The sequence below is a fragment of the Cryptomeria japonica genome, chromosome 3 (genome assembly GCF_030272615.1).
Source record: "Cryptomeria japonica chromosome 3, Sugi_1.0, whole genome shotgun sequence".
In the NCBI taxonomy this organism is placed as follows: domain Eukaryota; kingdom Viridiplantae; phylum Streptophyta; class Pinopsida; order Cupressales; family Cupressaceae; genus Cryptomeria; species Cryptomeria japonica.
In genome coordinates, this window is record NC_081407.1 from 285,872,231 (window position 1) to 285,897,676 (window position 25,446).

At 37.7% G+C, this 25,446-nt stretch overlaps 1 protein-coding gene across 1 annotated transcript in view; it reads left to right on the forward strand.

Annotated features, from left to right (window-relative positions):
• The window catches only part of LOC131029625 (uncharacterized), a 158,313-nt gene that overhangs the window by 20,204 nt on the left and 112,663 nt on the right, over nt 1–25,446 (forward strand). The window contains exons 2-4 of the mRNA XM_057960193.2: nt 12,880–12,988; nt 13,211–13,318; nt 13,908–14,089. Coding sequence (XP_057816176.1) covers nt 12,880–12,988; nt 13,211–13,318; nt 13,908–14,089 — 399 coding nt within the window. The remainder of the gene's footprint in view (nt 1–12,879; nt 12,989–13,210; nt 13,319–13,907; nt 14,090–25,446) is intronic.

Below are 25,446 nucleotides of genomic sequence, written 5' to 3' on the forward strand. Positions count from 1 at the left end.
TTCTTAGGGGTCCGTGTGACTGCACTCGTGCCAAGACTTAAGACATACCCAAAAGTAGACTTCTTGTCATCAACAGAACCTACCCAATTTGAGTTTGTAAAACCAATTAGCCGAGGATCTTTGATTCTGCCGTATGTAATGTCAAAGTTAAGTGTCCCTTTCACATATCTTAGTACATGCTTCATTGCAACCTAATGTTATGCTTTTGGGGCTGACATGAAAGGAGATATGTAGCTCATAGCATAACGAAGATCAGGTTTAGTGGCCGTAAGATAGATAAGGCTGCCAACTAGTTGCTTGGGGGCTTGTTTTAGGCCATAAAGAGGCTTTACTAGTTTACATACCTGGTGCTCTTTGCCTGCAACGTCGAAACCTTGAGGCTGCGTCATGTAGACCTCTTCCTCCAAATCACCATTGAGGAAGGCACTCTTTACGTGCATGTGATGGACTTTCTAGCTAGACTATTCTGCAATAGCTAGAAGTAGTCAGATGGTGCCCATTTTTGTTGTGGGAGCAAAGGTTTCCTCGTAATTAACTCCTTTTTGTGATAAGCCTTTAGCCACCAACCGAGCTTTGTATTTATCAAGTGTTCTGTCAGCTTTGTACTTGACTTTATAGATCTATTTGCAGCCAATGGGATTCTTCCCGGGTAGAAGATCTGACAGATTATGATGTTTAGCTTCCATAGCCTTTTCCCATTCAATTATTCAAGTCTGGGGCTCATAAACACTTTGAATGTTTGCCATAAGAGCAAAATTGACTGTGTTTTTCTTGTTCTTGCTTCTAAAAGATCTACTTTGAAAAGCTCATCGTCCCAAACATCACCGATAAACTTTTTCCACCACTTAGGTTGGAGAGCAGAACTATCTACTTCCAAATCAGGCGTATCAACATGATTTGGGCTGCCTGGAATAAAATCATTTGGATGTTGATCCAAGTTATCTTGAGGGAACTTTGGTGGTACAATATCATGCCTTGGTGATTCCACAACTTCAGGTTTAGAATCATTAGAATCCCTCCCTTAAGGTGAAGCTAATGGAAGCCTAACACCTATATCCGTTTTTTGAAGAGGCTGATCTTTAGGATGCAAGATGGAAGAAGTGAGCTGAAAGGGCACACTATCTTCATCAAAAACCACATCTCTATTAAATGTGAGACGGTTAGTGTCCACATCAATCAACTGATAGGCCTTATGATTATCATTGTAGCCTGTAAGCATCAACTTTTGACTCTTGGAATCTAGCTTTATTCTCTTGGCATCAAGAATCCAAGTATATGTAGTTGACCAAAAAACGTTGAGGTGGCTGATTTTTGGTTTCCTACTTGACCAAGCTTCCTTGGGAGTCATCTTCTTAACGGCTTGTGTGGGAGATCAATTCAAAAGGTATACTGCAGTAAAGATTGCTTCAACTGAAAATTTCTTAGCCACATTCTTGTTTTCTATCATACATTGAGCTATCTCTGTTATGGTTCGATTCTTTTGCTTAACAACACCATTTTGTTGAGGGGTATAGGGTGTGGTAAATTGACGCTTGATACCGTGTTTAGCATAGAAGTTTGTGAATTTAGTGGAACAAAATTCATCTCCATTTTTTGACCTAAAAGTTATTATTTGATGTCTTGACTTTTTTTCAACTAATGCTTTAAACTTTTGAAATTCATTAAACACATCTGATTTTGCTTTGAGAAAAAACACCCACTTTTTTCTACTAAAATCATTGACAAACTGAATAAAATATTTGGCACCAGTGATCGATGCCATATTCATTGGTCCACAAACATTCACATGAACTAGCTGTAATACCTTGGATGCTCTCCAAGCTTATTTGTTAGAGAATGGAGTTTGATGCTGCTTCCTTGCTTGGCAAACTTCGCATACACCATGTGGTTGTTTCTAAATCTCAAGTAAGCTTTCTACCAGATTCTCTCGAGCCAACATGAGAGATATGGTAGGTTGAGGTGCCCATATTGTTGATGCCAAAGAGTGCTAATGGAAGAACTCTTCGTAGCCATTGCAATCTCTGAAGACTCTCCAATATCATTCAGCGTGTACAATCCATGATTTTTGAGGCCAACAACAATTGTCTTCTTGGATTCCTTATCAACAATGTGGCACTTGTGTGCACTGAAGACAATGGCCAACTTCAGACAGTGTCACATCATTTGACTAACAAAAAGCAGATGCAGCTCCATGCTTGGAACATAGTATACGTTGAGGAATATGAGATTCCTCCCACTAGATGTAATATGAATGTTGCTCTTGCCGACAATTGTATACTCTTCACCTCCTCCAAAGATCACTGGATCAGAGCAAGCCATGTACTTTGTGAACCAATCTCTTCTGTGCGTGAAATGTCGAGATGCTCCAAAATCAATGTACCAGGCAAATGATTTAACTTGGTTTGCTAGTCTTTTGGCCATAAAAACATAAAAGGTAGACTCCTACTTAGTGCTCTGCAACATGGGCCTTCTGTTGAGATCCTCCCTGGTTGGATTGCTCGTCAGCCAACCGTTTTCTATACTGCTTCTTCATATGGTTCAGCTTACCACAATAGTGACATGTGATAACCTTCTTGGAGTTGCTTTCTGGTTTGCTTTGTCCTTTTGGCCTAAGTCATTGTGTTCGTATTCGAGTTCGACAACTATAAAATTCCAATGAAATTCGGCAAGGGCAAAAACATTGGAAAAAAATTTCAACTTATATAAATTATTATTATTTTTTAATATATGTAATATTTTTATTTAATATAAATAAAAGTAAATTATTATTAATTTTAAATAAATATAATATTTTTATTTAATATAAGTAAAAATGATAAAATAATAAATATGAATAGATTAAAGATTAACTCTATTAATATTAATGTGAAATCTTTAAAGATTAAATATATTTAATAGATTAAAGATTAATATTGATCTTTAATCTTTAATCTATTTAATATGAAATCTATTTTTATTTAAAGATATCATATTATTAAATCTTTTTAATAGTAATATGAAATCTTTAATCTAAAACTCTTCCTATGAAAGATGCCAACTGAGAATCTGACCCAAACTGAAGTTTTTTGTTTGCTTTCAAATCTTTGACAAATGAATTTGTTTATTGGTTTGAGGTGAAATTTTTTGATGTTTTTTAGTTTTTGAGGTTTTTGCTTGATTATGCCAATGCGAAATTGTCAAAAGAATGCAATACATAAAAGAAACAACTGATTGAAATAAAATTTCAGAACTCTGATTTTATTGCAGCAAATTACAAATTCAAGAGAATGATTATTTAAGACAACTAGAGGCAAAATTGGCCTACCAGGTGTCCAATGCCTTGCTGAATGAGCTTATTTTGATGCTGGGTTTGGTGTACAAAGCAATACAGGAGCCTCCAGGTGCTGCAAATTGGTCCAATGTGTTAATTTTATAACGTCGGTCGTGCTATTTCATGCTTCCAATATATATATTAATTTGATTACATATACTAATATGTTAACTTGTAGTATATACGTTAACTAATGATAAATAAAACCAAAGTTAATTTATCACATTTGACCAATGGTTACACCGTTCATGGTATCGGGCGATTCTCAAACAAGTCGCACTCTTTCCGATCATGTAAGTAAATGGTGATCAGTTTATGTACTGTGGTGAGAGGTACGTAGGGAAGAGATGTGTCTTCCCACGTGGGAAGACATATCTCTTCACTACGTAACCCCTCATCCACTTATATAGCATGCTTACATTGAGGAGGATGCATACACCGAAATTGATAAGTGTGATGCATCTTTAAATCATGCTATAGCAGATAAAATACAATTTTCAGATGATATCTCCATCTCTTCTATTTTTGATCACAGAATATTGAAAGAACTTAACATTATATCAGAGTGAAGTTAAGGAAGATCATAATAAAATTCTGTAACGATCTCATAGACTTTCACCAGGCTCTAACTAAGATCACATTCCTATAATCCTAATGGCAACCAGAGTTAGGTTTGAAGATAGATTAGATGGAGCATCAAATTTTGTATCTTGGAAATTCACGATCATGCTTGTTTTGAAAGAAAATAAAATTGACTCCCATGTCAAAAGTGAAATTCCTAAACCCTCTGATGATACAAAGAAAATTCAGTGTAGCAAGGACAGTGAGAAGGCCCTTAAGATAATTGTGGATTCAGTAAGAGACCACATTGTACCAATTATTTCTAAATATGAGACGGCCTTTCAGATGTTCAAAGCTCTAGCTGACATTTATGACATTTATGAAATCAACAACCCTAAAGAATCAACTGCACCATATAAAAGTGAATAAAGGAGAAACAGTTACATCCTATTTCTTGAGGATCATTGAGCTTAGGGATCAACTATCCACTATTGGACATCTAGTAGACAACAAAGAACTTGCTATGATGGCCCTAAATGGACTTCCTACCTCATGGGAATCGTTCATTTAAGGAATCAGTGCTCGTTCTAAATTTCCTAAGTTTGATAGATTGAAAACCGATTGCATTCAAGAGGAATCTCGGCTTGTCACAGGAGGAATAAAACAAAATAATGGTAATGAAGACATTCAAGTTATAAACTCTAATTCCCACAAGAAAGGAAAGAAGAAGAACTTTAAGAGAAAAAGGGACAACAACTCAAATGGGAAGAGGTCTTCAAAGAAGAAGAGAGACATTTTTGAAGTACAATGTTTTAGATTTGACCAATATGGGCACTATGCAATGAAGTGTCCAGACAGGATCAAACAACAAGCTTCAATGGCAGAAATTAAGAAAGGGAGTAATTCCGAGAAGCTAGTCTTCTACTCAACCCTCTCTAGTCAAGTCACCTCAAGTTTCAACACATGGGTGATTGACAACGGAGCATCTCGACACATCACTGGATTTCGTGAGCACCTAGATGCACTTGTGGAAAGTTCAAATGAAGAAGTGAGAATTGGTGATGGCTCAAATTATCCAGTTATGGGAATAGGAACCTGCAATATCAACCTAAAGTCAGGCATATCCCTACAGCTGACTGGAGTTCTATTTGTACCTGGTATAAAGAGAAACCTTGTCTTAGTTTCTGTACTTGAAGATAAGGGTTACAGATTAACCTTTATGGAAGGAAAGGTACTTGCTTGGCCAAAGAACTCCACCATCAAGAAAGCCCACACCATTGGAGTAAGACAAGGGAGCCTCTACAAACTTTGCACCACTCCACCTCTAGCCTTGATTCATGAGACTCCAGATTTGAATGAACTTTGGCATAGGAGATTAGGGCACCTTCATTTCCATGCCCTACCTAAGATAGAGAAGATGGTGATGGGCTTACCCAAGCTAAGTCAAAAATCTGAAGGAGCCTGCAAAGGGCGTGGCTTGGGAAAGAATACTAAAGGGTCTTTTAATTCTAGCAACAGTAAATCCAAAAATGTATTAGACTTAGTTCATTCTGATTTATGTGGACCCATGTCTGTACACTCATTAGGGGGATTTTTATATTATGTAATATTTGTAGATGATTATTCTAGGAAGACCTGGATATATTTTCTGAGGTACAAAGAGTCTGAAGAAATCCTTTCTAAATTTAAGGAATTCAAAGCTCTTGCAGAAAATATGACAGGTAAGAAAATCATAACCTTAAGAACAGACAATGGGGGGGAATACACTTCTGATATGTTTAAAGATTATTGTATAAATGGTGGGATTAAGAGGGAGTTAACTCTACCTTATAACCCACAACAAAATGGGGCAGTTGATAGAAAGAATAGGACTATAGTAGAAGCTGCTAGGGCTATGTTGTTTGACCAAAATATAGAAACCTCATTTTGGGCTGAAGCATCTAGGACAACTGTGTACATTCAAAATAGATGTTCTCATTCTCTTCTTGATAATAAAACCCTTGAAGAAGCCTTTACTGGCAACAAACCTGACATGGCTACCTCATCTTCTTCCTCCAAGTGTTACTCGCATGACAAACCACCCCTAGCCCCGAAGAAGCCATCATTAGATGAAGCCACAAGGCAGGAACTCAAGAGAAGGAAACTCTGCTTTACCTGCAAGGAGCCGTGGGAACCAGGGCACCGATGCTTAGGCATTGAAGTGGTGTCCGACAACGAAGAAGAGAATGAGGAAGATAGTCAACAAAGCACGAGGGAGGCTAAAGAAAACATAAATCGTGTAGAGAGAATGTCCACACTGGTTCGTAGGGGAGGTGCCATTGCCGCTCTGACCAACACTCGAGGGTGCAGTGTGTTTCGGGTTTGCGATACACTCTAAGGGCAACGGGTCATAGTCATGTTGGACAATGGGGCCACTCTCAACTCTATCAACTCATCACTCGTCACCAGGAGGGGTTTGCATACAAAAGAGCATGAGGGGTTTGAAGTTAAGGTGGCAGGAGGAAATCTATTGTCATGTACTCATCTGGTTCCACAACTCAGCATCACCATGGGGAACTACACAGTGACAGATGATTTCTTCGTGATTGATTTGGATGATACAGATGTCATCTTGGGCATTCAATGGATGGAGACCCTCGACCAGTACACACAAAGCTTCAATAGGATGGAATTCTCATTCGAAGTGGATGGTAAGAAGGTGGTACTAAGGGGGAATTTCCAATGGCGGCGTGAGGGAAATTTCGGTTAGACGAATGGAGGCAATCTTCAGACATGATGACATCGTCTGGGAGGCACACTGCTTGGTCTCAAACAAACCATTGTGTGGGCAACATGCATACTATCAGGATTATGAGTTTCAGGCGGTGTTGGGCAAACGTAGTTTGGTTTTTGCAGACATTCCAACTGGTATTACCCTGCATCGATGTTTTGAGCATGCCATCGAGCTAGAGGAAGGAGCCAAGCCTGTTATCACCACGCCCTATCGCCACCCTAAGAAGTTTAAATATGAGTTAGAGAGGACGATCCAGGAACTCCTCGACAAAGGTGTCACGATTTCTAAGGAACTTCCACCCATTGATGATGAAGGAAAACTTATTTTGGAGCACGCAGAGATCATTGACGTCAGAGAGAAAAAGATGAGGTCACACACCATCAAGGAATACCTAGTCCGATGGAAGGACCTGTCGATTGGAGATTCCAAATGGGAGAGCGAACAGATCGTGGAGCATTCGAGTTTGCAATTGCTTGAGGGCAAGCAATTCTAGGCCCGGGAGGACTGTAATGTCCCCTATATAATTAAATAGTCAATTTAAATAATTTATTGTACGGCCCCGTACTTAATAATCTATTTCGGGCCCTTTTTATTAATTAGATAGTTATAAACTTTTTGGTGTCGGCCTATTTGTAACCCTTCGGGAAACTTCCTGGAGCCCATTTATATGGCCGAGTTTGGCTTAGTTGTAGATATATGCGAATTTGGTGTTTTCTTTGTGCGTGCGAATTCCAGTTGGAGTTCAGTTGTTTGCCATTTCGGAGATGGAAGATCCTCCCTACTTGGCATCCGCTCTTTCGAGTAACTCCTCACCCTACTCTGCTCAGCCCTCAGTCTGAGATTTTTTTGTAATATGAAGTGTTATCATTATTGAATTTGAATTTCTACTTGCCTGGTGTGTTCATTCCTGTGCCAAATCGTGTTAAACTAATTATATTGTCCAACATATTGCATATAATGGAACCATCTTTTCGAGGCCGTGATTATTAGTTCGTACACGGAGAGTCAAATTGACCATACAGAAGGCAAGGAGCATACAGAGTGTAGGGCCGTACAGTGGAGGTTGTGTTGGCTGTACGCTATTGACCGAATGGTGGAGGGTGTTGGCTGTACGGTGGACGTAGCGTTGCCCGTACGATGAAGGTGGAGCTGTCCGTACGGTGGAGGTTGTGTTGTCGTACGGCAAGAAAGCGTATGGTACATTATAGTAGATTTGACATGCTCACAGATCTTGAAATTTTACAAACCTAAGCTCTGATGCCATAAAATAATAGAAAACATAGAGAATGATTTTTAAGATATTTGATATTGATGTAAGGAGCGAAAGTCTCCTTAATTAAGAGATTACAAAAATCTATTTGTAAAGGTTAAGATCAACAACTAAGCAAAGAAGAGGATAAGAACTGAAGTGAAAGAATAAAAGAATGTCACGTCCCCTTTTCACAATTTTCTATAAATAGATACTTACTAAAAATAGTAAGTTATCTGCCCCAAAAATAGTGAATCAAGACCTACATATAAATTGGGAAATATTGTCTTTCAAGGTCAAATGATCAAAATTAGATTTAGTATTAAATTAATAAATAACATTTGAATTGTTTTGGAGGCAAAATATGGCATCAAAAATTAGAAAGCACATGTTAGAATGTTAAGTGGCATTTGGTAACTTTTGACAAAATGGGCAAGTGGCAAGTTGCAACCAGAAAGTCGAGAGGTGAAAGACAAGTGGAGGAGTTACATTCTTGGAAATACAAAGAATATTCCATCTTGGTCGTGGGTATTGGGTTCCCAACTTGGAAATTTGATATTTCTCTATAAAATATGAATTTGGGCTTTATTCAACATCATTCTTGTTGCAGATTTTAGCTAAGCTTTGCTTGTTTCTTCTGTGGCTGATAAACCGGTAGAGAAGGAGACTTTTGGATGGGATGTTCATAGTTTCCAAGGTAATCTAAGGACATGAGTCAGAGGATTACTAGGCATTTTGAGGATGGGAGTCGAGGAATGCCATTGAATAATCTCATTTTAGAGGTTATCACTTGTTGCCGGGAATAATCATTATGTTATGTTGTCGTCGATAATAATGGGTTACGACAGTCAGTTAGTCATCCCGAAGGGCACTTGGACGCGATGGTTGGTCACACCCCTTCTGGTATTATATATTGCATACCTTTCCTTCTTAGTATCATCATCATAGTCGTATCTGGGTGTGATGTTATAAGCACTTGATGTACATGGACTGTTGAATTAATACAGAGACTGGTTCTTTAATATATTTCCATTATGTTCTGTGCATTTACTTTCTGCATTTAATCGTTTACCTGTATGTGGCAAACATCTGGTGCCGTTGCCTAGACATACTCGGGAAAGGAGGGAGCGGATGGCGTACGGACACGATGTGCCTAACCGTCGGTGAGATTAACCGAGAGGCCAACGACGCACAAATAGAACTCTACGACGGAGAGGACACTGCAACGAGGGAATTCGCAATCGTGCTTCAGGCGGCCATCGAGACCTACGTCCGAAGAGAGGCCACAAAGGTTGAAGTCCCAACAAGTGCTGTTTGGACCGCACTGGAAGTTAGCCCCATAGTGAATCGGTTGATGAACCTCCTCCCCTGATTGCTTGCACAGGTATCACTGGCACAACAAACCTGCCTGGAGGAGATTGCCCGTGAGGAGCGACGCCAACAGGTCCTCTGACAATACGAAGAAAACAATCGTCGTTGGGAAGCAGAGGGTGATGGCAAGAGGCGAGGGGGAAATTGAACCCTGAACCTCCGAGAGGAATAAAGCAATACTGTAATAATCCTGGCACAATGTTGACATAAATTGTGGCCGAAAGGGAAAATAATAAAAGTTTTTTGTTGTGTACATGGTGTGTGCTTGCTATGTACGGAAGTGATTTATGCCCAATATACTAAATAAGGACAAAAATAAAAAGATACAAAGTGACGAATGGGAAGTGGCACAAAGAGCGTTGAATCTCAGACAACAGATAGAACGAAGGCGTAGGCTAAGGCAGCTTGTTGAGGGATGACCGGTCGAGGGGTTGCTCGAAGGGAACCTAGGAGGTGTCACGGAGGTTGCGGAGGCAGAGATAGACGAAGGGAATTACACTCTCTACATTGTCGTAGGGTTGCCCGAAGGGAACCTAGAAGGAGTCACGGAGGGTGCTGAAGGAGAACTCTAGAGTTCGGCAGAATACCACCGTAGGGTAAGAAGTCGCGAAGAGTTGGTGGAACAAACAAGGCGAAGTCTAAACCTGATCGACGCTACCAGAGACCTACTAAAGAACTTGTCCATTTCGGAGGACAACCGGAGGGAGACAACCGACTGGAGGGAGACGACCGAAGGTGACGGTACGACCGAAGGTGTCGAGGGAGCACAAGGGTACCATACAGGAGGCAATTTGTTCGGTTCAGGGTCAGCAACCTTCTCTGGAGAACCCAACAGTGGAGGGTCAGGTGCAGGAGGCGGAGGATCACCAGGTACAAGCACACAAGGCACTAGAGGAGCGAGACCCAGCGGTGGGATGGCTAGTAAATAGAAGCTGCCGAAGTTCAACGACGACAGGAAGGAAGATCCCGTCCGCCATTGCCGCACTTGCGAAACCATATGGTCAGCCAATGGTGTTACCGACCAGGACGAGTGGGTAACACAATTTCCAGCAACCTTAAGGGGAGTGGCCATCGACTGGTACTCCGATACGGATAAGGCCAAAGTCGGCACATGGCCCAATCTGAAGAAGGAGTTCAAGATAGAGTTCCGCCTCCTCAAAGAGGACAATGAAATAGTAGCGGAAATCTATGGCACAAAGCAGAACAAGAAAGAGACTGTTAGAGCCTATAGTTGGCGGCTCAAGGAACTATTGGGGATATGGATAGCCAACCAGCGAATGGGTTGAAAAAGAGATGGTTCATGGAGGGACCGAAACACTCCATCCGGAAGAAGATGAAAATTGTTCCACCAACCTCGTACGAAGATTCATATAATAGAGCGATGGATCTCGAGAGCGAGCCCAAGACATCCAAGAAGAAAATGAAGAAGGATAGCTCGTCCAAGGATGATGACTCTTTCGAGGGAAGCAGTGGCAATGGCGAGTCCGACAAAAAGGTGCAAGCCCTGCAGAAGGACATGCTGAGGATGAAGGACAATGCAACATCGGGAGGCTACCGAGATAACCGATGGGGAGGACGAAACAACAATAACAACAATAACAATACAAGGAGCCGAATCCAATACGACTCCAAAGGCCGACCGATGATACAATGCAGAGCGTGCAGCCAGTGGGGGCACTTCGCCCGAGACTACCCGAAGGGAGAGGCCACACAATATTTGTGCAAATGGTGCGGACCGGAAGGCCACGAAGATGCCACCTGCCCGAAGTCCGGCGTCAACTTGCTCAATATCGAGGAAACCAAAGAAGAGGAAGTGCTGGCCGTAACCCGCGCCCAAGCCAGACAAGTGACGTGCCCAGACCCGGAGACGGAGAAGTGAAGGGTACGGGAAGAAATTGAGAAAGAGATACGAGAGAGGGAGAAGGCGAAGGGTACGACGGGTACTTCCAGCCGACCGGAGGCGGAGGAGGCTATACTAAATCAAATTTTAAAATTGGAGGCTATATTAAATCAAAAATGTGCCAGAAAATATATATATAAACTAAGGCATTGTTATATGATGAACTTAACACCTTTGTCCAGGAAGTCACACTAATATGATAGGTTTTAGAGAACCAAGAAATATACTTGCTCTCAGAAATGAAGGAATCACGCATAGCAAGACCACCAATAAAAGGCCAACGTCTAAAATGAGGTCTTGCGCTAAAGGTAAGAGAGTCACAACTTCGAATAGGTGAGGCAGCCAATATTTAATCCCATGCTAGTAAAGTATATCTAATTTTCAATATGAATAGGCATCCAAAATGTATTAACCTTCAGAATTAATACAAACATTGATATGTTTCAAAAGTAGCTAACAGAAATCAAGATGGATAATTATTTACCTTCAATAGATTCCATATTCCTCTCACTAGAATAATATTAGCTGCTCCAACAAAATTACCAATTAAATAAGTCTCCTCCATGAATATAAAATTTAGAATGAGGAAAGGTCTGTGGGTTTCCCAACTTGATCTCCTTGCACAGGCTGGGAATATCAAGTGTACTGAATATCTTTATTATATTATTTCTCAGCAATAATATTAACTAATCTTGAAAATGAATAAATACTTCAGCAAGTCCTTTATTCTTAAATTATCAAATTCCTCTGTTAAACCTTTATACTGCAAATTTGTCCATTAATCCCAGCCAAGAAGCCTGCCTGACTCATCCGAGACCATTTAGGATGGATCAGTTCCACTACCGAAAATGGTGTCTTCAGGGTTTCCGTCCCGAGTCTGCAGCTCTGAGAAATTCCTCAGAAATATAATAAAAATAATTAATCATTACATAATCTTCACCAAGCCCCAGGACATTAATATAATATTTTTTTCTGTTGCAATCAGTCTCCCACACACTTATGATTTATTAGCGACTTTAATTAATTTAGTCTAAAGTCACAAACATTAATTATTTAATATTACCTTTAATTTAGCTTTTAGGTAATGATATTAAATAATTAACTTTAATTATTTTTTGCTCCATTTTAGCTTCAAAAATTAAAATAAATTTTAATATCCAATACTGTCAGAAACGGGACATTACACAAGGTTGAAGCTTAGATATTGATGAGGACCACATTCAAGTACTCCTTGTCACTCTGAATCTGGCAATCCATCCAATTTATACTGGCGATGAAGGGGATGCCTTTAATGTTTCTAAGGTTCCACATTATGATCAAATTACCAGAATGACCTGAGGCCTCAACTGCAAGAGGAGTCCAAGATTTCTAGTGTTTGGAAATCCAATCTCCTATTTCCTTTCCTGACAGTTCTGATTCCTGGATGCAGATGATCTGGACTGATCCACTCTATATACGCAAACTAAACAATGTACAAAATTGTTTCTCCATCTCTTTGTATGCAAGTTAACTTCAGTTTAAAATATATTTGATATGTCATATATCTTTGGTTTCAATTCAAATGCTGTTCTTCTAGGCATAAAAATATGCTGCAAAGTTCTTTTAAGTAAGACTATTTATCTGCAAACACTTTGCTTCTAAAATCCTATTTTAAATTGTTTTGAGTTTTTGACTAAACAAGAATTGTAACTTGAATTAATTCTTCTCACTGACAGGGATGATCATACGAAAAAAGCTACGCAAAAAGACCTCTTTGGTGCCAGCATGGATGAAATTTTGGAGGCAGCAAATTTTGGGTTAGGAAGGAGAGAACATAAAAGAAAGGTGTTCTAATCTTTATACATCCATTTACATCTAATGTGCCTGATTATGTGAAAAAAACTGAATCTTCAGGAAAAATAATAGTCTGTATCATTAAAAATAACTTATGAAGCTTTCTGAGTGGATACATGTTTGAGCATACAGTTTGTGAGCTGAGTTTCAACTAGGCCTTATGTTTTTGTTCTCACATTTCTCAGCTTTTCTAATTCAAATTTTGTGTTACAGAGTAAAAAGAGTGGGCGCAGAAAGGGAGAAGGGCCCAAGTTAACTCCTGAAGTGACAAGAAAACTAGGTGAAGCAAATCTTCTTTATGCCACAGGTCGCTATGATGAGGTACATATTGCATTCCTTTTCTTTTCAGATAATTTGTGTGTGAATATTTATAACAGTAAATGCTAAAATATGGTGGTAACTGCACATGAAGTTTGCAATGACTTGATCTGAAGCAAAGTTTGGTGCTACAAACTAAGTAGCAGTGAAAATTTATTAGATTATCAGATTTATTCTTTTCTGTACACTGGACAATGAGCACACTGTAACTGAATAGCTTTTTCTGTTTTTCGTATTAGAGCCTTGTATCATTTTATTTCAAATATCTGTGCTTGGGTAATATACATAGCTGTTATCACAAACAGGAAAGACATCTTACATCGTAGAAAGTTTCTGATAGTTCCTGTTTGGCTTGATTTTGCATCTATTGTTTGAATGCTTGTTAAATTTTTTATGCTTAAAATTCATACTGCAAGTTGCTTTCTTGAAATTTGGAAGGAGTTAAATTTTTTTGTTTGTGCATATCTGATATTTTTTTCTACCTTTCAGACATCAGAGAATTGAGTGATTTGTTTTCTATTGATGCATGAGTATTTACATTATCAGTTATTAATTATTGATCAGTGCCTGTTTCTTTTGGTGGTTACTTCAGGCTGTAGACCTGCTGCAAGATGTCATACGTCTTATTCCTAATGTCCCAGATCCCTATCATACACTAGCACTTGTCTACATTTCACTTGGTGATAAGACAAAAGCAATCAATTTTTACATGATAGCTGCTCATCTTACACCCAAAGATTCCTTGCTTTGGAAACGACTTGCTTCCTATTCCATGTAAGTTGTTTTTGTGGTCCATCAAAGTCACATATTTTAGATTTGTATTATTATACCATCACTGAAGGATACTAATACCTGCAAATTTCATGGTACACTACTAAAAAATGGGATTCATTCTATAATAAATTGTCCATTCTTTGGTGATACTAAATGATCAAATAGGCAATAATTTCGTCTATAAGATAAATATGGCACCTGTGTTCATTTCCATTTCTACCTTATATCACACTGTCAATAAAGAATAGGCACACAACAAATTTCATAAGGTATATAGCACCTAAATAAATTTTCAACTCGTCTGATAATTTTTCCTTCCAACTTAAATGATTCCATGGGATATTTTTTGCATATTATGATCAAATGGTTGCTTGATATACCACAAATGACCTTGAAATAATTCTATCAGTGCTAGGAAATATCAATGTTCATTTTTATTTTCTACAATAAGCTAACACCAAGAAGTATCAGTTGGAAAGTATTAGGAGTAATCTTTTAAGATTGATTTATTTCTTAATCATTATTTATGGCAATGAAGTGAGTTTATAATAAAAAGTCAAAACGAAGTTTTAAGGTTGCTAGTACACAATTTTTTCTTGATAGAGAAGTCTGTTTATTGTTCATGTTACTATATAGCCATTGTTCTTCTCTACGTACTGGAATTTCATGTAGAGTAATTTTGTCAACTTCATAGTTTATGCATATTCTGCCTATATAGCAAACATTGTTTGAGAGCGATTGTTATTACAATCCAATGTTGGGACTAGTCAAATCAATTGAATTTATATTGAATTGAGTGGAGGAATTTTTTGATCTTTTTGTAATTATAAGTACAAATTTTATTGGGATAGGGTAAATAAAAAAGGGACAATAAATTTTCCAACTACAGCTAGAAAAAAGTCATACTCGTGGCTGGAATGCCCAACCAAACATGAGAAAAATAGTCAATGCTTTAAGTTTAGGCAACTAATGGAATCACTTAATGAAATTTTTTGATCTCCATCGATAATTGGCAATCAATGCATCAAAGTAATAGTCACAGTTTTTATGGTTGCATTCTTTTACTTTTCCATTCTTTTTGGGCCTTTTCCTATTGATAATTCTTAAGTTACTCATGCTTGATTTGGAATTTCAATTCTAATGACCATTTTTTTACCTACCTCTTAACCTTATTGGTCAAGGTCATTTCCCATATCCATTTGGCTAAGTCTTTGCTGCCCTTGTGACTGCCAATATATACTTTTCTTCTTTGTCTTGCTCAATATCAACCATATTGGCTGATCTTATTTTTGTAATTCGTTGTCATTATGGTCACTAGGATGAGTAGCTTGTGCAATTCCTTTTCTTTGTCTGATCTTTTGACTTTTAATAAATACTTTGCTCTTTGTCTTGCTCAATTTCAACCATATTAGTTGATTTTATTGTTGGACTCTCATTGTTGTCATAGTCACCAGGACCACACATTGTACATAATTTGGTGACTTGTGTTGGTGTTTGGGACATTCCTTAGCCATATGACCCATTGATTGCATTTCTTTGCTGTATGATATGTCTACCTTTCTTATTGTCTATAATTGGTGTTCTTGTTCCTCTAATTCCACTACTGATGTTGCTCGAGTACTTCTGATTTCACTTAACAGTAATCTCCACTTGTATGGTCAATCATTAATATCACGTGGCTTCACATTTGAAATCATGTGGTACTTAATAGGATACACATCTTCTTTGTGCCTTTCACTTATATTTCAAACACGATACACAGTTATTTCTGCATGCATTTTTTTGCCTTATTTCTTATTTATTAATTTCAACATTTCTTAAAAGTTAAAATAGTTATCCAAATTGTCATCAATGTTTTCATTTTGTAGATATTGATGCTGTTAAAATTGTTGATATGTGTCATGGTATTTAGAATCTGGGACTCTACTTTATTAAACCCATATGAAAGTTTTTCCAATTGCATCAAGTTATGGAATAAAAGGTGCTTGTTCTTCATTCATGAATTAGTTTCTAAGTACACAATTTATAATGTCTCATTGTTAAGCCATTTCTAAAATCTTCTTGTTAGTTAAGTGTTAATTTCGTCATGGCCAATTTTTGCGATACTTCATGTGCAAGACTAAAGAAATAATGTGTTCTGATGTGCCAAGAAGAAGAATGTGTTAGTGAGATGTAGGGAAGGGCAATGTAATGCAAAGATAAGTAAATGAATGTTAGGGTTTTAGAAAGTTGTCTCAACAAGGAGAAATGTAATAAAAAGTACTTCAAAGCAATTTTAGGTTAAAAGAGGTAATGTGTGGTTTAGAAGATGCCAAAGCAAGAAGAAATCATATTGTAATCTCAAGATCAAGAAAAAATGGCTCCAAGAAGCCTGGGTGCCCTTGGGAGGGGTCTAATGTAATGTTGGAAGGTAAAACATATTTCAAGCCATCAAACTATGCACTTTACAATATCAATGGAGAAATAGATCACTTAAGTTACGTATACGTCACTTTTTCACTTATGAGTTTAAGTCAATGAAGAAATCGAATATGGGTCTTTTTGGCTTAAGTGAAAAGATTAAAAAAGAGACACTCAACACCTTGGATGCATGCCTAGCCACTTAAGTGACAAAAGTCACTTGCAAAAACTTAACAAGAAATGTCTCGGGTCCCCCTAGTGCACTCATGATTTAAGTGACAAAAAAAAAAATGAAAACATGCTAAAAGTGCTCTTCCAATCTAGGCACACCTTAGGAGGTGAGTGTTGTTATGTCACTTTTAAATTAGATCAAAAGTGAATACATGCTCTCTAGCATGCTGCTAGGCCCACAAATCTTAAGTTGTCAACTCAAAAACATATCAAAAAGTGCTTTAAGTGATTGAGAGCTTTGAAGGGGGTCTTGGTGTCAAAATTTCCACGAAGAAATAAAAGACAAAGTGCCAAGCACCCTAGGTGTGCCTAGGAGGGGCTGGATGTTAGAAAGAAGGGTAGAGACATAAGTGAAGAACAAAAAGCACCATCTCATATGTTAGAGTTTGGGTTTCATCCTAAGAACACCAAGGGAGAACATTAAAGATCACTTCCAGAATCTCTTGTTCATTGTTGATGATAGCTACCTCAAGCTTTATCATATTTATCCAAGGATCAACACTTGCCTTGATCATAGTTAGGATTTAAGTATAAAACAATGGATTGTACAAGTTTCCACTGAAGGAATCAAAGTCAAGTCACCAAGATTGGTTGTCATGGTTTGCAAGGCTTCTTCATGTTGATTTTATTTTAGCTTTAGTAGTAATCCTTAGCCAACTACGATCAAATACATAATTAGCCTTTCAGCTTTACATATTTGTATGGGTCGTTTAATATAATCGCTTTGTTAATAAAGTATATTATTAAGTGGGTTGACTTGGAAAGTTCCCCACCCTTGAGGAAAGACATGTGGGTCTGAATAGAGCCGACCCATTGGTGAAGAGTCACCCACATATGGGTATAAACAAGATCGGTCCCCTCTCTACAATTATTCAAGGAGAACACACAGCAGTGTGATAACATATAGCAGACTGAATTTAGGAAAGATGTGCTTGGGGTGACGATAGAGTTTATCGTCTATGGTTGGGAGGGCAACGCTATGTCATTGCCCATGGTTAATCGAGCACGCTGCATATCAACATGGTATCAGAGCCAAGTCCAGGCTAGGAGCCCCAAGCACACGAGAGGTGTGGCTTAAGGGGGGGTGTTGGTGTTGGAAATAAGCCACACCCGGACCGATGATGGACTGGTCCAAGAGGGGCCAGTAGCTCAGTGGTAGAGCACTCCAGCAGCGTATATAAGGTCCTAGGTTTGAGTCCTAGCTGGTCCATGTCTCAACATGGTATCAGAGCAAGTTCTGATCCTGGCTTATACAACAATCAAATCAGTAAGTGGAATTGCAGCCTAATGAAGATCAACTGGAGTATTAGATCGCTGTCAAAGGTGAATGTGAAAATCGCAGATCCCAAAATGAGTGTTTCCTCTTTAAAAATCACAGAGACTCAATGTTGTATGAATCGCTGTCAATATGAAAGTAAAATTCGCTATGGTGCAATACAAATTAGAATTGCCTTGTCTCAAAATGGAATTCGGTATCGAAGTAATGCAGAGTCAGATGTGTATCGCCAAATATGATCAGAAGATTAATTCGCTGAAGTGAGTAAAAACGATGTTGATTTGATCAAATGAAATGATCAAATTTGGAGTTATCGACGTCCCAAGAATTTCATCGCAGATCATTAGGTGCTTGCATTTAATAAATTGTTTTGTGATGATCTTCAAGCATCGGTTGTAAACAAAATGCCTTATCGTAAATCGCTATGGTTCATGTATTTATTAAACACATGAAGGATGCAAATATTTAATGCAATATGGTTGATCAAAGACATTCGAGTTTATCACAAACAATGGTCGGCCACCTCTGCATTTACTGATCGAACAACTTCACCGTTTGTGGGTTGCGTATGTGGTTTGGATGTTGCTTGTTTCTTCAATAACATAGGCATTTCCTTGTCGAGGGAAAGACAAGAGTCTTAGCTGTACGCTCTCATTTTCAGTCAATAAAGGAAGAAGTTATAAATGTGTGGATACTCTTAGAGCTCCTTGCAGCTGGCGACTATTGTGGCTTCCATATTTTGGAAGTGGAGCGATCCGCATTGGAGGCAACATTGATGGCCATTGTGCATGATTTAGTTACAGGTCTGGTACAGCAGTGAAGCAGGCCTTATTCGTCCACCATTGGAGCAGACAATTCAGATCTGAGTGCATCCTTGTGTTTTCAGGAAAAGTAAAGTGGCTGCATTAGACTCAATAAAGAGATAAGTATTTCATGGTTGAATAATGTTCATGAACTTTTGTGTAGCTATTAATTCATGCATTTTTATAGTGAATCATGTATGCTTCTAGAATTGTTGTTTCCCTTCGGGATAGATTAGTTTCTATGAACTATTTGTAATCTCTCTCTAAAATGCTTTCAAGACGGACCAAGAAGCATAAGAGATTGCATTCAAGGAAGGAAGAACTTGATAATTGCTGCCATGAGATTGAGTTGGTGGCTGAAGATGTTTCTTCGAAGAGGAGAAATTAACATTCAGAGGAAGTTTGACAATCCATCAGAGGCAACCTTGGATGAGGAGGTCAGAAGGTTGATATCAGATTCAAAGGGAGCCACATCATCATAAAGATCTGCTTAATGTATTCTTCTCTGCGGGAGAAGTTTGAGGTGCAAACCCTTGTTAATGCATTCTTCTCTGCGAGAGAAGTTTGAGGTGAAAGCCCTTGTTAATGCATTCTTCTTTGTGAGGGAGAAGTTTGAGGTGAAAGCCCTTGTTCCACCCTCTGGGAGTAGCCATGGTGGATCAACCCTTTGGGAGTAGCCATGGTGGATGTCATGTGAGAGACTCCATGACTTAGCACTTGTGTTTATTCATCTTCTGGGAGTAGCCATGGTGAACATCATGATGAGATGATGACATCACGTTGAGGATTCCGTGATGGGCACTTGTGTTCATTTGCATTTCCATTCATGGGAGGAGCCATGATGGACCCACCCTCTGGGAGTAGCCATGGTGGATGTCACTACGTGACTAAGATATCAAGAAGGGTTCCTCCCTAGCTAAGAGGGAGTGTTGATGTTATTGTAGCTTCAGTAGTAATCCTTAGCCGACTACGATCAAATACATAATTAGCCTTTCAGCTTTACATATTTGTATGGGTCGTTTAATATAATCGCTTTGTTAATAAAGTATATTATTAAGTGGGCTGACTTGGAAAGTTCCCCACCCTTGAGGAAAGACATGTGGGTTTGAATAGAGCCGACCCATTGGTGAAGAGTCACCCACATATGGGTATAAACAAGATCGGTCCCCTCTCTACAATTATTCGAAGGAGAACACACAGCAGTGTGACAACACATAGCAGACTGAATTTAGGAAAGATGTGCTCGGGGTGACGATAGAGTTTATCGTCTATGGTTGGGAGGGCAACGCTATGTCATTGCCCATGGTTAATCCAGCACACCGCATATCAACATGGTATCAGAGCCAAGTCCAGGCTAGGAGCCCCAAGCAAACGAGAGGTGTGGCTTAAGGGGGGGTGTTGGTGTTGGAAATAAGCCACACCCGATCCGACGATGGACTGGTCCAAGAGGGGCCAGTAGCTCAGTGGTAGAGCACTCCAGTAGCGTATGGAAGGTCCTAGGTTCGAGTCCTATCTCATGTCTCAACACTTCAGAGGAACCATCATGTTAGGAACAAAGAGCTTTGGCAAAATCATTGCTAGAGCCAAGTGTCAAATCAGCTATTTTTAGACGACATTCTAGGTGGTCTTTTTTTAGTTGATAATTATTCCTATCAGAAATCTATTTGTAGATATCTTGATTCAGGGTTTGGTATTAGTGGACAAAATTGTACAATAAGCTTGTTGCTTTGTGTGCAAGAAAACTTTTCATAGCATTTAAGTTGTAGTTAACTTCTTTTTATTATTTCTCATGTAAAATTTTGTAAATGCTTCTAAATAAGTGCTATTTGCACTTAGTCTTTTATGACTGAAATTTGTATGCCAACTTCGCTGCTGAAATTACTATTCGAGCTTTTCATGCTCTTGTGTATGTGTTGCTTAGGTAAATCAATTTGTTTCCCTTGAAAATTGCTTTTTATTGTTAATTTTAGTGAAGTGTGGTCTTTGTCGTTTTTTTACAGTTTCCTTCATTTGATTTGTTTTAATTATGTGTGTGTCCTTTGTTTAAACCAACTCAATCCTTGTGTCGTGCTCACACTTTTGGTCTCTGCTTTTAGCTGGAAAAGGTGGCATTTTATTAGTGTCAGTAGGTTGTTTGCTTTAAGTTAAAAGACATAAAAATTGTATCTTGTGTAGAAGTGTGTTAAACCTTGTACCCTTGCTTAAGAATTAAAAGATAGGTCGCTATTTAGTTTCTTTTTGCAATGTATATCCGAAACCCCTAGAGTTAGATTGTACATGTTGTAAAAAGCTAGAGGATGTATCCCTAGGTTCTAGGGTTTTTGTTATAGGGAGCTTCCACTTCCAATTTGAAGAGAGGTTGATCCTCCTACTCATTCTGTTACGAGTTGTATTGAAAATTGCAAATTAAATGCCAAGATTCTCAAATTTCTTTTGACTGTTTCAGTAGTTGATGTATTAATTAATGCAGTTTTAAAACTTCCCCTGGCAAATTTATCACTGTTTGAAAGTTGCAAATTAAAATGCTAACATTCTTAAACTTCTTTTGACTGTTTCATTAGTTGATGTACTAATTAATGCTGTTTTAAATCTTCGCCTAACAAATTTACGACTATTTGTACTAGGTTTGACATTCTTGTGTTAGTCTTTGATTGACTTATCTTTTCCTTTTTTAAGACACGTTAATTAATTCAATACAAGGACACCTATTTTCCTCTGTTTAAATCTTTTGTAAAGGCAGTCTTACCTTAGACCACCTGTCATTTTCTTTTTCTTTAATTTAGCATACCATTTTGTAGCATAATCTTGTATGCTTGTTTGGAAATATTCTAGTTGTGCTGTATCTTCTATGACCTTAATGGCTTTTTAATAGCATCTCCAGTTCAAGAAGTGTGTTGTTGGCTCTTGATTAGGTTCATCATCAAAGCTTGCAGGTTTAAAAATCAGTGATGACATGATTTCCATTCTTTTCTCACAATAGGTTTAGTACTGACTTATGCTATTTTCTGCTTTTGTGAACAAAGAATTAGCTTAATTGAATTTTGTTTATTAAAATTCTCTGAATTGTGTATATTCTTGGTTCTGGATCCTTTGTGGCAACGGAGGTCCCTTCTAACCATAGTAGCATTCCAATTACATGGCGTTGACATGGGGTGGCAAAAGTGTTAATGAAATTCAATTCCTCGTGTTTGAAATGCTACAAGCTTGGTAAAATCTTGGGAAACTGAAAAACGATAAATAGAGATCAATGATTTTGTTATTTCATGTCAAATATAATGTGTAACTGTAGACTCTAGAGATAAAAGTAAATATAGTACACAGCGAAATGCCAATCATAGAAAAATGAATAGCATTTTTTGAAAGAACTAATTTACTTTTATATATGAGAGTTTATGTAACAGCAAAGGACTGGTCTTAAAATAGTAGACCCTGCCATCATGGAGCAGGGTCTACCATTTTAGAGACAGCCTCAAAAGCCCTTGAAATTTTAGTTCTAAAATAAATCATTATAAAGTAAAAATTACAATCACTTTTCGAAAAACTTGGGAAGCTGCACCAGAAATGTGGCGGGTTACACTTTAAATAAACAATGATTTTTTGGATTACAATGCTATTGTGCTTCTAACCTTTAAAGCAGTTGTTCTTGGGGCACTTCAAGTTTTCCAAGCTGTGGAGACTGTTAGTGAATATATTTTACTTATCATTTAATAAGTAATTATCTCTATGTATCTCTACACATGGCTTTAAGCCACCTTAGGTAGGTTATGTGGCAACTTGGAGAGTTGGTCAAGCTCATCCAAGACACATGTCACCACTTTTTTGCCACTTGGTGGAGCTTAATTGCCACCACTTATTAAGTGTTAGGATTGACTTCTAATTCAACCCAATCACTCTTACCTATTTGTACACACAAGATTCATTATCAATTTACTCCAAATTTGATACTAGCAAATGCTTAGCGATCCTAATCTAAGTCACAAGGTTCGAATTCAAGTTCGTGTTCGGCAACAATAAAATTCGGATGAAGTTCGACAAGGAGAAAAAATTCGATAATAAATTAGTGATTAAATTTGCCTTATATAAATTTAAATTTTTTAAAATATAAGTAATATATTCACAAAATTATAATTTATAAATACTAAATTCTAAAATAATATATATTAAGTTGATAAGTTTAAAAATTTAGCTTAAATATAAAAAAATGTTTAATTATTAGATGTTAATATTACAAATAAATAAAAATAAACAAGTAAAATAATATTAATTTTAAATATATGAAATGTTTCTTTTTAATAAAAATAAACATTTTAAAATTTTTTAAACTATATAAAAGTCTAAAAACAAGTATATATAGAAAAACTTCAATTGAAATTGCGACAACTTACTTGAGGAGGGCCATCGCAGCTACGAGTAGACAACATGAAGATAAAGAGCGCAAAGGAAGCTTAGTGATGTATGGAGAGAGCTGCAATGTTCGTGGTTGTGAAGGTCGATGGGACAATCATTGTGGAGGAGGCGGATCTCATGGATTTCTTTAAATCCATGCGTTTCCATTTGACACCAGGCTCAATTCAAAGCAACTCATCTCACCCATTGTTTTTTGGCTATCGTGGCTGGAAGAAATGCGTTGTGCCCTAGTTGCGAGTTTGAAAAATTCTATTCTCAAAAATGCTAATAAAAATTTATGTTCTTTTCCATACAAATTTACCAAGAATTTTATATGTTTTTTAAATGTTAGCTGAATTCCAAACTTCAACCATGAAGTTTGGCGAACCCTGTGACATAGATCCTAATTCTAACATGGTATTAGAACCAAACTAATGTAATTTGTTGGTTGAATGTGGAGGCAAAGCATTGACTTCAAGAGAGGCAGATTTGGGCATTATTTTTTTTGCAACATTGAGGAAATTGACTTATTGTCTCACCTATAATTGCATTGCTGATTTGTAGGTTGGAGATCTATTGTAACGTGCGAATTAAACTATGCAAATTAAATTACCACTTTTTCAACTTTAAGTAGAAAGAAAGGAAACACTTGACAGTTTTTTTTTTTTTGCAACATTAATTAACTGAAAGGAAACTTGAACTTAAAACTGAAATCTTGAATTGAACAGAGATTTAAGCTATGAGCAAAAATAGTAGATACAAATGAAAACTTTAACATTTCAAATTAAATGAATAGAGAGGTTCAGAAAATACATTTTCCAGATGCCAAATTCTGATCTTTTTATAACTTTACCAATAGACCATCGAGGAGGGAAAGTATCATCAAGGTGCTTTTCCACCCAACGACGAACTTACTAGTCCCCCGTGTCATATCCAACGGGATCGGCTCAACCCTTCGCAGGGAGGTAACGGAAAGTTGAACTCATGCCATCTGAGAATGCTGTATAATCCTACACATCTCCCTAGTCGATCATACACTATAGGATACCCCTAACTAGTATGACCTCTGACTGGGGTGTATATCTGGACTATAGAACTGACTGATGCTTTTTGAATCGAGCACAACCTTGGCCAAAGGTTTTAATACAGTTGCAGTCACACTAGCGTGCGAAGTCAAGTTCCACCCTACTCAGCTACAACTTAAGGTTTCAGGACATAGGTTTTGTTTAAGAGTTTAAGGTTTTAGTTGACCATTATCGTACTCACATAGGGACCTATTGCCTCACATGAGGATTATGTGAATTTTGTTAACAAACAACAGTTCTCGAATGAGATTTTCAAATTTGTTCCTCTCATAATTCATTGTATAAGGAATTGGTAAATAAACTAACCCCTTGGTTTGGAAAGATAAGAAGGCTTAAAGAGCTACCAGCTTCTCATGTACTCTTAAGTTTTTGTATGAATATCTTGCATGACATGTCTCTTCTGACTCTGCAATATCTAATTGCGTTTTTTATAACTGATTTGCTAACTGCATTATGGAGTACTGCTGTTCTTCTCTTGCCGACTTTCTTTTCCCAAACTAAGGTTTAGTTCAAACCTCATGCTAATGAAGGGTTAATCTCTAATGTGGAAGCAACTTCACTGCTGATTGATAATTCCCAATTCTTGTATTACATAATGGTTGTGTTATAAGGAGCAATCTCTTCAGCTCATCTATTACCATATTGAGTAAATCTGAGTTACATATGTACCCCAAAATTATGTGGGTTTTGTTGCAAACTTAACTAGGGTTTTGGTGCAAGTCTACAATGACTAAGGTAGTATTTCAAGTCCATACATTTTCATCCCAACTAAAGATTTATTCTCTATTCTATTGCAACAATAACATAGTTACCATATCTTACTGTTCTTATGAGGCCTTCACAGCCGTACAGCCTATTGCATGGCAGAGAATAATCTTTTGCTAGCTAAGAGTTAATCTCTGCCAGACCCTATACTGTACGAAGTGATTGCAGAATTTTCCAACTCTCCTTTCAATATATTCACTACGGCTGCACTATATTTTCAGTCTTGTCAATCTGTCTAAGATCTCCTTGAATGTACTTATAATATGAATTCATTTTCCAAGAATTATAAGGGTTTAATGCAATCAAAACACAGTTCGAAAAAGAAAGGCTATGCTAGTTATGTCAAACATTTCATGAATTCAGTACTCTTTCAGTCATAGTTATACTGAATATTGTTAGCCGCATTATTGT